The sequence below is a fragment of the Fukomys damarensis genome, unplaced genomic scaffold (assembly GCF_012274545.1).
Source record: "Fukomys damarensis isolate Sample0158 unplaced genomic scaffold, DMR_v1.0_HiC HiC_scaffold_12, whole genome shotgun sequence".
NCBI lineage: Eukaryota > Metazoa > Chordata > Mammalia > Rodentia > Bathyergidae > Fukomys > Fukomys damarensis.
The window spans coordinates 4,147,812-4,161,590 of NW_022900924.1; the positions used below are offsets into that span (position 1 = coordinate 4,147,812).

General features: G+C 49.2%; 1 protein-coding gene across 1 annotated transcript in view; it reads right to left on the reverse strand.

The window, feature by feature from the left end:
* Sf3a1 (splicing factor 3a subunit 1) overlaps positions 1–13,779 on the reverse strand; it is a 20,257-nt gene continuing 6,478 nt past the window's right edge. The window contains exons 3-16 of the mRNA XM_010603782.3: positions 11,964–12,171; positions 10,550–10,807; positions 8,435–8,509; positions 7,021–7,171; positions 6,529–6,722; positions 5,534–5,651; positions 4,909–5,094; positions 4,221–4,342; positions 3,887–4,132; positions 3,166–3,373; positions 2,569–2,723; positions 1,375–1,476; positions 1,191–1,262; positions 1–515 (exon numbers count right to left, since the gene is read on the reverse strand). Coding sequence (XP_010602084.1) covers positions 414–515; positions 1,191–1,262; positions 1,375–1,476; positions 2,569–2,723; positions 3,166–3,373; positions 3,887–4,132; positions 4,221–4,342; positions 4,909–5,094; positions 5,534–5,651; positions 6,529–6,722; positions 7,021–7,171; positions 8,435–8,509; positions 10,550–10,807; positions 11,964–12,171 — 2,197 coding nt within the window. The 3' untranslated portion in view covers positions 1–413. The remainder of the gene's footprint in view (positions 516–1,190; positions 1,263–1,374; positions 1,477–2,568; positions 2,724–3,165; positions 3,374–3,886; positions 4,133–4,220; positions 4,343–4,908; positions 5,095–5,533; positions 5,652–6,528; positions 6,723–7,020; positions 7,172–8,434; positions 8,510–10,549; positions 10,808–11,963; positions 12,172–13,779) is intronic.

Genomic DNA, 13,779 nt, shown 5'->3' on the forward strand with positions numbered 1-13,779 from the left:
AAGGGATAAGTCTTATTAAGCTGCTTTCACTAAAACGGTCCAAGAGTTTATTAGACACACCATCGCAAAGTACAAAATGATGAAAAACAAAACAATCATAGTCTATCAGCCAAGTGCCATGTGGCACTGCAAAATCATTCTGTAGGCCATTCTTGCATTCACAGCACCTACAGGGCTGGGGAAGAAAAGGGCCTCAAATCAAGACTCTAACACAAAGGGATTCCAGACACCGGCTCAGAAAGCCTTGCTACTCTTACCCTTGTATGGGAGGGTGGGGCAGACTTCTGTAGGACAACTGAGTAGGAGGGGAATAAATGCAAAGGCGATGCCTGAGATCTCAGGTAATCTCCTGGTCAGAGCAGAGCATGGAGAACGTGAGAGGATAAACAGGGACTCGATGGCAGATCGCTCTTCTATTTCTTTCTGCCACCTCTCTCCTTGAGGGCCAGGTGGATGACAGCTCCATTGGCCATGTTGTAGTAAGCCAGAGAGTTGGAATCCTTGATGAAGATGCCCTGGAAAACAGATGGCATGCCTCAGTACAGGGCATCTGGCCTTGAGTACGTCACTGCAGTGTCTCAACCTTGAATTTGGCTGGGTTCACACTTTGAATTAAGCTGATACAGCAGCTTGAGGGAAGCTGGGGTAGACTGGAAAGCTCTGACTCTTCCTAGATGTTTTCCTTCCTTCCCACCAACCCATCATCTTTCCCTTGGTCCATTTGGCTCAAAGCTCAATTTCCCAAGACAATGACCCTGAAGAACTCCCGTGGGGGTTGGGATCTCAAATGACAAGACCCTGAGAGCTCACCCCACCCAACACCCTCCTTTTACAGAGGAGGAAATGCAGCTCAGAGAGCTGGTGTCTTCAAGCCCAAAGAGAACGCAGCACTCCTGTGGACCTGACAGGTCTCAGGCTATGCTGGCCGCACCGCTGGGTCAGGAGCCCATCAAGACATTCTCAAGTCTTGTACCCCTAGTCATCAAGGCAAAGGGTTCTCCAGACCCCACATGAGAGTGGACCTGCACGGTCAGGCTCACCAGCCAGCATTACTACTTGTAGCATGGACTCAGATGGCCATGCCCAGGTCTCTCTCCATTCTGCTCTGAAAGACTTAACTTCCGGGATGGCAGAGGTGTTGGGGTCCAAGGAGCCCAGGCATCCAAGGGGATGAGAACACCCTGACTCACCTCATACTGTAGTTTCTGTTTCCCCGCAGGCATGCCTGTGGCTTCGTGAATCTTTACCTTGATGACAGAGACCTGTGGGACCAAAGAGAGGTCATTCGACTCTTGCTAAGGCCACCCAGAGGAAACTGTCCCCAACCCCTTGGCTCCCATGCACCTGACAGCATGTAGGGACAGCAGCCCATACCTGGTCTGTAAGTGGGAGGGTGAAGACCAACACCTGCCCATTGAGCTTCCATTCCGTCTTGTCCTGCATGTTGGGCACCTGTACTTTTATAGACACTGGACCCTGTGAAACAGGAGGTAGCCATTATCCCTGAGGACTCAGAACCAAGAGGGAACTACGCCAGGGCCTGCAGAGACCTGTTCATCTGGGCTCTTAAGATCTTTTTTTTAAACTTTTTTTGGAGACAGGGCCTTGCTGTGTAGTTCAGGCTGGCCTCAAGCTCACAGCAACCCTACTGCCTCGGCCTCCCCTGTGCTGGATCATAGGTGTGTATCACCATGCCTGATTCCTACTAACACCATCTGTGACACTGTACAAATCACTTGCCCCTTTCAAGATTTCATTTCCTTTTCTTCCTCCTTCTCTTTTTGTCAATGAACTCTCACTACACAGTCCAAGCTGGCCAAACTCAATTCTCCTGCCTCAGCCACCGAAGTACTGAGATTACACACACGTGCCACCACACTCAGATCACTTCTCTTCTCTAAATGGACTTTGCCTTGCCTTCTGGTGACTCTGGAGGCTAAGCCCAGGCACGCAGGCAAAACTACTCTGCATCCTCCCGGAAGTACAAGGGGGAAAGAATTGACCTATGAGGTCAGAAGACCCGGATTCTGGGTTCCCAGCTCGGCTTCACAGATCACTAGGTTTCTGAGCCTCAAGACCAACGCCTGTGAAACAGGGTTGACCACAAGTACAACACAGCGCTGTTGGGAGCACATATTGGAAAAGATGCTACAAAGTACTTATCTCTATCCCCGCACTTGAGGAAGTGTTCAAGTGATAGGAAATAGCAATAGCATTAGAAGCAAAACCACGCAGATTTGATCAAAAACTGTGGGGGAGGGGGAGCTGGGCCTGTTTCTGACTCCTCACAGAAGCCTAACAGCCTCCCCAGGTAGCAGCAGGATCAAGGATCCTATTCTAACACCATAACAAGGTCCCACCCTAACAGACAGTCTTCTGAGAGCTGGGTCATTTTACCTGTGCAACTGGTCTCCCTGCTGGTCTCTAAGGAGTTCACACCAGAGGACACCCACTACTCTCTGCTCCCCAGTTGCTGTCACATTTCACGTGCTCAGAAGCCCTCAAGAGGATCCTATGGCTAAGCTAGGCCCCAGAAGCTGAAACTCTAGGCAGCACACTGAACCAAACCTTGTTCCTGCGCAGGAACTCCTCCTCAGGCATGAGGCTGTCCTCCGTCTTCAGTTTCTTGGAGGCAGGCTCATCCTCCATGGGAGGTGGAGGGTGCACAGGAGGCATTGGAGCCGGGGCTGGGACAGGAGCCACAGGTGGGGCAGGCACAAAAGCTGCCAAGACATCAAAAACAGCAGCCCCGTGAGTTGGGGAGGGCCTAGGACTCAGGATTGGTGAGGTTTAGAGAAGGGAGATTGCAAAGGCTGCTCCATTCAGGTGTAAAGTGTCACTCCCTGCTGTGACTGACAGCCAGCAGGACTGGACTGATGGACAGAGCAGGTAGCAGCCAACAACAAGCATGTGTCAGGCCTCTCAGCCTGTCTGGGGCCTGAATGTTGAGTGCAGGCACCAGCTATGCCATTTCAGCCTCCCATCTTTCCCAGGAACTGTGACTCAGCTTCCAGCTGGGGAATCTTTCGTGTGCATAGCCAGGCCTCTCTCCTGGGTTAGGTACCTACCCGGGACAGCTGCTAACATCAGCCACTGTTCTGTGGACCATGGATGGCCTGTAGTTCCTGACCCAAAGGCCTGGAAAGGGTTGCAAGACAAACTGACCTGTAGGTACAATCATGGGGGGTGGACGGGGTGCCATGATTGGAGGCGCAGAGGGAGGCATGGGCACCACGTTGATCCTGGGTGCGTGAATGATGGGTGGCATGGGAGCAATCACTGAACCCGGTGGCAATCGGACCACAGATGCCATTGGTGGGCGAGGCATGACAGGCACTGCAGATACAACTGTAGTACGGACAGGAGGTGGCATCTGTAGGAGAAAGAGATTCACAGGCCTCAGGAAGCCAACTCAACTGCAAGGGCACACACAGCTGGCAACTGGCCACCTTCAGCTCTGGGGGTAGGGGGTAAACGGCCCTGACTCAACCCCCTAGTGCTAAGACTGCAGCCTCCCATCAGATATATGACAGAAACTACACTGCTGGGAGGAATGGGGCATCTGCCAGTTGGGAGGTGTGAATCAGATTCCACCAGGTGCTCAAGGCCACTAAAAGGTTAGCCTTGACCTCAGCTTCCTGGAGAGGTCAGCAGGCCTTAGAGATGCTTTAGGCCCCATAGCCTTTCTCTAAAACAAATCTGCTTCTCTTATTTGCCGCTTGCCTGCCTCCCTGTCAAGCTAGAGGTTCCCACTTTCATTTAAAGGGTTTTCTTTCACTTAGCATTCAGGACCTGCCCTAAGGCAGCTGCCCTTCTAGGCCAACAGCGCCTAACACCAAGAGCGAAGCAAAAAAAAAAATCGGTCACAGGGTGGCTGTCTGCTTACTGCAGGAGGCCGGGGCACTGACGTAATGGGTGGAGCCGAACTGGGGATGTTCGTGGCTGACGAGGGGGGTGGCGGCTGCTGGGGGATTTCATTGGGCTTGCTGGGGCCGATTTTCTCTTTGGTATCATCTTCTGGCACCAAGCCTTTGGCCTTGTGGATGGCCTCAATCTGTTCTTGGAGGGTGATGTTGGCTTGGGCAGCCTGCTGGGTCCGGGCCATGCTGCCTGAATGACCATCCCAGGTGACCTGCAAGGGAAAGCAAAGGCACAGTCCCTCAGAACTAAATCCAGGTGTGGGAGACGGTGGGCAGGGCTAGGATCCACCTGAACCACACCTTTTCCTCTGGCTTCTGGATCTCCTCCTCACCAATCTTCTTACCAATGGCTGTTTCTTCCACACCAAAGATGTCGGTACGCCGCTCAGCCAACTGCTTCAAACTGCTCTCAATATCCAGACCTATACAGAGTCACAGAAGAGAAGGAAAGAAAGGGAAGCTTAACCTGGTGCCCTTCCAATAAGGCAGCACCGCTTTGTGAATGCAGGGAAGGCTGGACCCATGGGTCCACAAGGCTGGCTCTCAGCCCGGGGAAAGGTGCCAGACTGGCACTAAGTCTGTGGACCCAGTGCTCGTCCAATCCCTCTACTTATAAAAACATAATGGACCAGAGATGATGACTGCATGTGGACGGGGATAGAAGAGCCACACGCGGCAGTCAGGCCCTGGGAGTCCCCTCCCTATCCTGCTGCTTTCCACAGAGGAGTAAAAGGGCCAATGGGTCTCACTCAAGGAGTCAGAGTGCTCCAGCCATTAGTCTAAGAAATGAACACGATCTCTAGCTATGACCAGATCTTGCTCTGGGATGTCCAAAGACATGTTATCTATACCCGGCATCCCGCACAGAACTCTTCCAGAGTCCTTCAAAAGCTTTCATCAACCTCAACTGTTACTTTCTGTATCTGCATAAAGAAAACTGACTGTACCATGAACACTGCTGTGGACTCTCCAGGAACCCCCACCTCACCTGGTGCGTAAACCTCATCATCGCTCTGCTTCTCTCGGATGGAGCGATCCCGCTGTTCCAGCCAGCGGGGGTCCAGAAGCCCAATTCGCATGTGTTCCTGCATTTTGCTGGCAGGAATCTTCTCCCCCGTAATGGGAGACACAAGATATTCATCTGGAGCTGGGGCCGGAGGCAGGGGCTTGGAAGCTAAAAGGAAACAGATGTCAGAGAGAACAGTGGGTGGGTGGCTCTAAGGCTAAAAAAGAATGGTATTTCAAAGTTGGGCATGGTGGTACACGCCTATAATCGCAGCACTTGGGAGGAGGCTGAGGCAGGATGATCACCATGAGCTCAAGGCCAGCCTGGGCTAAATAGTGAGTTCAGGCCAGCCTGACTACACAAGTGAGACCCTGTCTCAAAAGACCAAAAAAGCAAATGGTTTTCATCCACATCATTCACTGGAGACACACACATTTGGAGCCATCCTTGCACGGGGCATCAGGCCCTGGATATTGCTCTTTCCCACCACAAGGCCTATACCAATGGCTTACCAATGCTCTTACAACTCTTAGAAATAGGAAAGTCTGAGAAACGTGAGGACATGCAGGACTTTCCAGAGCAGCCCAAGGGCTGGGAAGCACTTTACCTTTAGGATCATAGTCCTTGCGGACAATGACTTGGTCTGGAGTCGGGGGCAGAGGTGGAGGCATGGGTGTCTCTGGGGGTGGGGGCACTTTCTGCCCTTCCTCCTCATCATCTGAACCCTGAAAAGCAAAGCAGTAGCATGACTCGGAGAGGGCATAAGAGGCCAGCTCCCTGAAGCTGAGCCTTGGCAGACTTCAGGGTGGCCAAAAGCCTTGGCCTCTGTCAGCCAGTGTCCACATGCTAAGCCTTCTGGGGCAGTGGACACCAGCCGGCAGCAGGCCAAGCTGCTTCCTCACAGCATGAATGGGAGTGCTGGAGGCCCTGCTGCCAACACTCCTCCCAGGCATTTCCAGCGGCTGGCACCAGGCAGTCCCAAGAGGCCAAGGGCACTTAACATGCAGGGGAGGGGTGCAGGGGGCAAGTCAGCACTCAATGGTGGCTGTTCAGGGAGCAATGCTGGGAGGGAGAAAAAAACTCAATTCCCACAGACACAGGGGCCCTTTCTTCTCAGGCTGCACACAAATTCTTTCTGAGGAGGGAGAACAGATTGGCTCTGCAGACTCCACCTACATGGAGGGACTGGCTGGAAGAGGGTAGGGACATCTGAAAGGAAGTATAGGCTACATTTAGAAAAGCTCTCGGGAACTACTGACCCTTTGGGCCTAAGAGCTCAAAAGGCATCAAAGCATAGAGTAATGCAGTTCCTTAACTGCACTGGCACAGGGAGGTGGCAGTAAGGCCACTGAGCCCAGGGGAAGGCCAAAGAACAGGGCCAGCACATCTTTTATGTCCATATGTGTGAATCTTTTCTGTAGAGCTGGAAAGAGGCTATGAGCTGCCTGGGCTCAGGCAGCACCCCAGCCAGTCCAGCCTGGTTGAGGGGCCAGGCTCCTCTCCAGGATATGAGGGAGCTAGCTCTCTGGTTCGGTGGAGAGCAGCTCCCGACCTCCTTGGCTCCAGCGGAAAGGACAGCCCAAAGCCCATACAGGAGCTCACCTCGTCCATGTCCTGCACTTGGGTATCTTGGTCCAGCTGGGAAGGGGCTTCCTCTGACTTCTCCTGTTTGTCATCCTCCTCATCAGACTCAACCTCCATCTCGACCTCCTCACTCTCCCCAAACTTCTCATAGCGCTCCTGAATGAGGATGCGGGCACCCAGCTCCTCCGGCGTGGTGGGGGGAGGGAAGTTCCCTGGCAGGGACGAACCAAAGTCAAAGAGACCCTTATCAAAGGCCCATCTGTCTGCCCTGTCAAACTCTCCAAAGGCTGGGGCTCTGATTTTCCTATCTGCAGAGGCCCATCTGGAAAAGCAGTTGTTCAGTGTCATTTAATTTGGGCAAAGTGACAGAAGTGAAATTTCCTGGAAGCATAGAGGCAACAGATACTAATGAAGCCTTCTGAGATTCTGCTCCAGGGAAGACGTACATGAGGGCTCCTGGGACGGCTCAGGGTTCCTGGCTCCCACCTGAGGCACTTTCCTCTGAGTTACCTTGCTCATTAGGCTGGAAGTCCACGGTCTCCACCACCACAAAATCGTGCCAGTCAATCTGAGCATAGGCCACCCGCTCCTTCTCCTTTTCCTCCTCCTCTTTCTTCCGCTCACGCTCTTGGAACTTGGCCCACTCCACTCGGTAACACACCTGTATGGATGGGAGACAACCGAGCTAAGAATCAGAAGACTTCCTGCAGCCAGCACCGATATGCCTGCTCAGGATACGGCTTTCTGGATGCAGAGGTGATCCAGTGATGCTGAGAGCGAAGCTGGGAAACACGGAACCCAGAGACGATCTTTGCCCTTTGTAGCTAACAGCTCTTATCACTCCTACGTCTACATCATATCAAGGTATAGGCTGAATATCCCTTATCTGAAATGTTTCCAACTTGAGCACACATATTTGCACACACATATGCGTTGAGATATCTTCAGATGGGACCCCATCTAAATGCAGAATCTACTCACATTTCTGTTGTTTTGTTTCAATGGTACTGGGGATTGAACTCAGGACTTCAAGCTGACAAGGCAAGTGCGGCGCCACTGAGCTACATCCCCAGCTCTACTCACATTTCATATACACCTTACATAGCCTGAAGGTAACTTTTGTTTTGTTTTGTTTTCTTTTCTTTTCTTTTTTGAGACAGGGTCTCACTGTGTAGTTGAGACTAACCTGGAACTCACTATGTAGCCCAGGCTGGTCTTGAACTCACAGTGATCCTCCTGCCTCAGCCTCTGAGTGCTGGTATTACAGGCATACACCACCATGCCCGCTCTAAAGGTAACTTTATACAATATTTTTAGTGTACTTTTTTTCCCCAGTACTAAGAATTGAACCCAGAATGTTCTCAATAAGCTACATGTCAGCCCCACCCCACCCCGTCTTTTTTTGGTATTGGGGATTGAAATCAGGACCTTGTGCTTGCGAGGCAGGTGGCAGAACCACTGAGCTAAATCCCCAGCCCTCTCACCCCTTTTACTTTTGAAACAGGCTGGGCTCAAATTTGTGATCCTCTCGCCTCAGTTTTCCAGAGTGCTGAGATAATATGAATGCACCACTAGCTTGAATTTATATTTTGATTTTTGGAAAGTCTATGTGGTTCAGACTGGTCTCGAACTTGTGGCAATTCTCATGCCTCAGCCTCCTCAGGGCTAGGATTACAGCTGTGCATTACCTGCATCTGTTTTGACTTCGACCCATCACAAGGAGGTCTGGTACGGATTTCCATTTGTTGAGATCACGTTGACAACACATGTCAAAAAACTCTTGGATTGTGAAGCATTCTGAATTTTCAGATTAGGGATACTTAAACTGTACTGCCTAAGGGACTGTCTCCAAAGACAATGCAAACTCCACATGATAGAACCTGTACTATTAGTAACTGGTTCAAAGAAATTCTATTCTGTTTACCTGATCCAAAACTTCTCGAGGGTTTTCAGCTTCTTTCTTGAGCTTTGCAAATAAGCCTTTGGGTGGAATCAAGATCTGAAACAGAAGAGTTAAAGCAACTGTCAGTGTACCAGAGATGACCTTAGTGGGCCTGAGAGATGGCACAGGAAATGGGATGGGATTCTGGGCCCAAATTCCAGCTTCACTTGGTTCTAATACTTTGGTTAAGGAAAAAAGGATCAGCAAGAAAGTATGAAATTATGCAAAACACTGACCGAAGGCAATGAGCAGGTTACCCAGAACATAGTCAACATTTGAGGCTTTCATGATACTGATCTGCTTCTACCCTGTTAAAAATGCCTCCCCTTGAGGGGAATGGGAAAAATTTGTACAGGTACAAATTCCCTGTGATGAATGTTATCATTACGTATATCTAAAATGTACCAATAAATGTTTTACTTTAAAAAAAGCCTCCCCTCACTATCCTATTTAGGACTCCAGTCTCTCTGATTTGTTTTTTGGTTGTTTTTTTTTTTTTTTTGAGACAGGGTCTCACTGTATAGTTGAGACTGACCTGGAATCACTATGTAGCCCAGGCTGGTCTTGAACTCACAGCAATCCTCCTGCCTCGGCCTCCCAAGTGCTGGGATTACAGGGGTGCGCCACCACGCCCGGCCAGGACTGCAGTCTCTCGGTCCCATTCCCCGTATTTGCAATCTTCTGCTTTTCCTCCGTGGTATTTATCACCATCAGACATCCACTAACATTGCATCTGCTTGTCTCCTCTGTCAGGCTAGCAACTCCACAAGATAGGCACTTCTCTCTCTCCTTCTGTTCACTACTACATCTCCAGCACTCTGAATGATGTCTGACAATATAGTTTCTAAGAAAAGGAATGCTGCCTTTGTTCTAAAAAGCCAGCCATTCCTACTGTCCCAAGCACACCTGTCACTGACAGAGAGGCTCAGTCTCATCCTGACCCTCCTTGTACCTCTACGCCTAGAATCTATCTGCTCAAAGAGTCTTCCGTGGCTAGAGTCACCAGTGCATTCAAGTAAATGCCAACACCCAAGTTCTAAGACGAAACAAACAGGAAAGTGACAGAAGAGAGTTAGTTCTAAGGACCTTTCACCATGGAGGCTGTCCAGAGGGGGAAATTAACCTAAATTTCTTTTAAAATTGATACTGAATACTTACAGAAACCCTTTGGTCTTCAATGACTGCTATTCTAGCTGCTCTGCTAGCTTTTGGATTTGTTCTTTTTGGTACTGGGGATCGAACTCGGGCCCTTGCGCTTGCGAGGCAGGCAGCGAAACCACTGAGCTAAATCCCTGGCCCTGTTCCTTTTTTAAATACACACATTTTTACAATTCGTTCTAATTATATACATGTACTTACAGTGAGAAATCAAAAGAAATCCTTGGGTCCCTTAAATATTCATGATATTTTATCTAGATCAAGAACATAGAGGGCCAGGGATTTCACTCAGTGGTGCTGGCACCTGCCTTGCAAGCAGAAGTCCCAAATTCAATCCCCGATACAAAAAAGAAGAACATAGATGCAACCACCAAATCTGTCCATGTCCTTAATAAATTAATTATACAGGTTCTTGGCTGCTGCAGTATAGCCAGGTAATTACGATCACAGGGTCTGCAATGAAAGTGCCAGTTCTGTACTTCCTGTGTGACCCTGGCCAGGTTAACTTTTCTGTGCCTTAACTGTCTGTAAAATGAGCATAATAGTGACTGCTAAGAAGGAGCAAATACCTCATCGGTCTCTGTAAGGATTAAACTAGACAACAGACAATTAACAAGGGCCTGCTTCATTTTAAGCCCTGTATTAGGCAAGTAAAAATGTCTATGTATCTAGAAGCAGCTGGCATCACCTGGCCTTATCACGTGGCAGGTAAATGACTAAGGGCAGTTTGAATATGTTTCATTTCTCTTTAGAACAAGACGTCTGTGTTGTTTTTAAAGAAATAACTAGAAATTAAGATTTTACATTAAATTGCAACACTTGCCCAGGGGCCAGAGAACTGCATCCTCAGAGACAGTGACAGGACAGAGTAGTCACAGCAGCGATAACACATCCCTCTTAGGCCCCGCCCCCAGCCCCCGCCCCAGCTCTGCCCAGCACCTTAGTATACTGCTCCACTAGCTTCGTAAAATAGTTGAAGAGGCTGTGCTGTGGGCGGAGAAAGTCAAACTGGTAGTTGCGTTGCTCTTTCTGCATCAGCTGGGTGAGAAACTGGCGCCCATTCCTGGCCACAAACTGAGCTGTCAGCTTCACTACATCCAGGTCAAAGGCTGAGATGGAAGGAGGGTCGGCGATGAACTCAAACTCAGGAGGGGGCTCTTTGGGCACGATGGACTCTTGGATTACCTGCGCTTGGACCTAAGAGATGCAGAAGCAGTGTGAGGCAAGCGGCATGGAAGTGGACCAGCTGCTGAGAGAGGGCAACACCTCCCTGCAGAATGACCATGGGCCTCTACGCTCTAGTAACTGTGTAACACCACCGGCACTCAGTGCCACGGAATCCAAAATCATAAAAGCATCAGCTTCTTGGCCAACTGTGGCTTCAATCGTATGAACGGCTCTGGGTGAAACCTGTGCCCATCTGTGTCTCTACTTCTGCCCTGAAATCAAGGGCCAAAAGTGCACGGCAGAGACAGAAACTCAGCCTATTAAACTCTACCAAAGGAGATCAAAGATTCAATAGGGCCTACATGTGTGCAGAGACTCACACTGTACAAAGCACATCCAGGACCTCCACCTGAAACTTGAGGTAGACAAGACAGGTATTATAAATGCTTTTCACTGATGAGCACATGAGGTACCCTGAGGCCCTGGGAATATTAAGCTGCAACAGAAGGTCTTACAAGACCTCCACCTGTACTTCCTACTCTTAAGATAAGCAGTTATCTCTTCCTTCACACTTGGAAAGACAGCAAAATGAAAGGACAGACCAGGTCTACCGGGGGAAAACGTGTCAGTCATTCCTGTCTTCATTCACACCCCGAGCCTAGTAAAGGTAGGGTAGCACTAAGGCGGACCAGGTAAGAAGGGAAGGGCTGGTCAAAGAGGGGCCCAGCCAGAGCCCCTCCTTCATCTTAGCCAGGCAGGAGATCTTTCGAACGTCATGGCACTGCCCTCATGCTATGGTCAAGGACCTGGTAAATCATACTTCTACTTCACATTTGTCATTTTTATTGAATGGTCCTTCTGCCGGCTTCCCCATGCAGACTCCAGAACTCAAGAAGTAACAGAGCAGGCTGGGGCTGTAGCTCTGAGGCAGAAAGTTTGCTTAGTACATATGAGGTCCTGGGTTCAATTCCCCAGCGGTGCAAAAACAAAACAAAAAAAACAAGAGCACAGAGCTTGACAAGCAATTCTTAGGAAATGCCAAATGTCATCAGTACCTCTTGTCTGCCTCTGTAAGAGGGGAGAACAGCCTCACTTCTCTCCCTTGGTGGTTGTGAGGTGCAGGCCACAAAATGAACTATAGCCCCCCTCCCTGTTGTGGCCTAGGGATAGGTGTTGGGTGCCAAACCTTCTGAGGCAGCTGCTGCTGGGTGGCTTGCTGCTGCTGCTGCATGACCTTGGGGATGGCGGCCGAGGGCTCCTGAGCCTTCCCCTCCTTGAACTCGCTGACCTTGTGGCGGTAGTAGGCATGGTAAGGGTCATTGGGGTTCAAGAAGTTGAATTTAGGGTTGTTGATCTCATTCTGTCGTATCCTAGCTTCAAATTCAGGCCCATTTCTAGAAGAAGGGAAAAACCCAAGAATTACACCCACAGCCCTTGTGACTGCTCAGATCCACAACACAATCCATTTCAGTCCTGTTCTTGCAACTACCTACCGTGTACAAAAACCCATCACTCACGACAGACTTCCTTGAGCCTCCACGCACCAGGAGTCAGTGTCATCTGCCTTGCTGGGCCTGGCCCAAGAGACTTCTACCTCAGGACCTTCTTTACCTCTGCCATTCCTTAGCTCCTCTGCCAGCTCTGCCATCTTTCACTATCATCTGGGCTACTGTTTTTTTTCTTTTAATAAAACATACTTTAAACAAATATATTTTGAAAGGAATATATTAGTACTTCAAAGTAAAAAATAGTATGCCTTTATTAACAAAGGTTTAGTAAAGCTGTTTAGCTCAGCTTGCTGAGATTAGTTCTCTTAGCTAAAAGGGGTGATAACATTAGAAAAATGTTAAAGATACACAGTATGAACAACAAACTGAGTTTTTTGTCCTCTGGACAATATGAACTGGGGAGGGGGGGAGTGAAAATTTAGGTGGTTTTAATTTAATGCCCTGTCCAAGCATTGCCTACAGTAACCTAATTTACTGCTGGGCGGCCCACAGAAGAAACACTGCTGCATAGGGGACACGAATGGCAGGTTATACCACGTGGATAATACTGGCTGAGGGAAGGCAGACGCCCATTGCTTTCTTTTCTTTTTTTTTTTTTTCTGGGACTGTTCTCCAGATACGTCCAATGTCCCCAGCTGGTATGCCTTCAAAACCTTAGGATAATGCAAAATGTCCCTGGCATGTTTAGGGAACTCTGACTTTCAGAGACCCAATGACAATAAATTCAAGGCACCACGCTTACATATAACATGTGTCAGAAAGCACATGAAACTTAAAAGACACAAGATACTTGAGTTTCATGTTAGTAGTGACTTACTCAGATCCAAAACAAGTTACCAAAGTACTCTGCTTTGATTTCTCCATGTGTAAAATGTTTTGTTGGTCCTGGGGATTGAACTCAGGTCCTTTCACTTGCAAGGGAGATGGCAGAACCACTAAGCTAAATCCCCAGCCCCATGAAAAATGTTATTATCACCTTTCCTTTGAATCTTAAGTGCTATTGAGAAGATGAAATTAAGGAGATGCCAAAGTTTATTTTTTTATTCACTTATTTATTTTTGAGCCAGGGGTTTAGCTCAGTGGTTCTGGCACCTGCCTAGCAAGCACAAGGACCTGAGACTGATCCCCAGTATCAGGGGAAAAAAAAAGCCTAACAATATAGATAAGACTTTTTTTTGGGGGGGGGTACAGGGGATCGAACTCAGGTCCTTGTCCTTCAAGGCAGGCAGCAGAACCACTGAGCTAAATCCTCAGCCCCTAACAATATTTTTGAGACAAGACCTTGCTAAATTGCTCAGGTTGGTCTTGAACTCATGATTCCCCCCACCTCAGTCTCCCAAGTGCTAAGGGGCTGGGCGTGGTGGCTCACACCTGTAATCCCAGCACTCAGGAGGCTGAGGCAGGAGGATCGCTGTGAGTTCGAGACCAGCCTAGGCTACATAGTGAGTTCCAGGTCAGTCTCAACTACACAGTGAGACCCTGTCTCAAAAACAA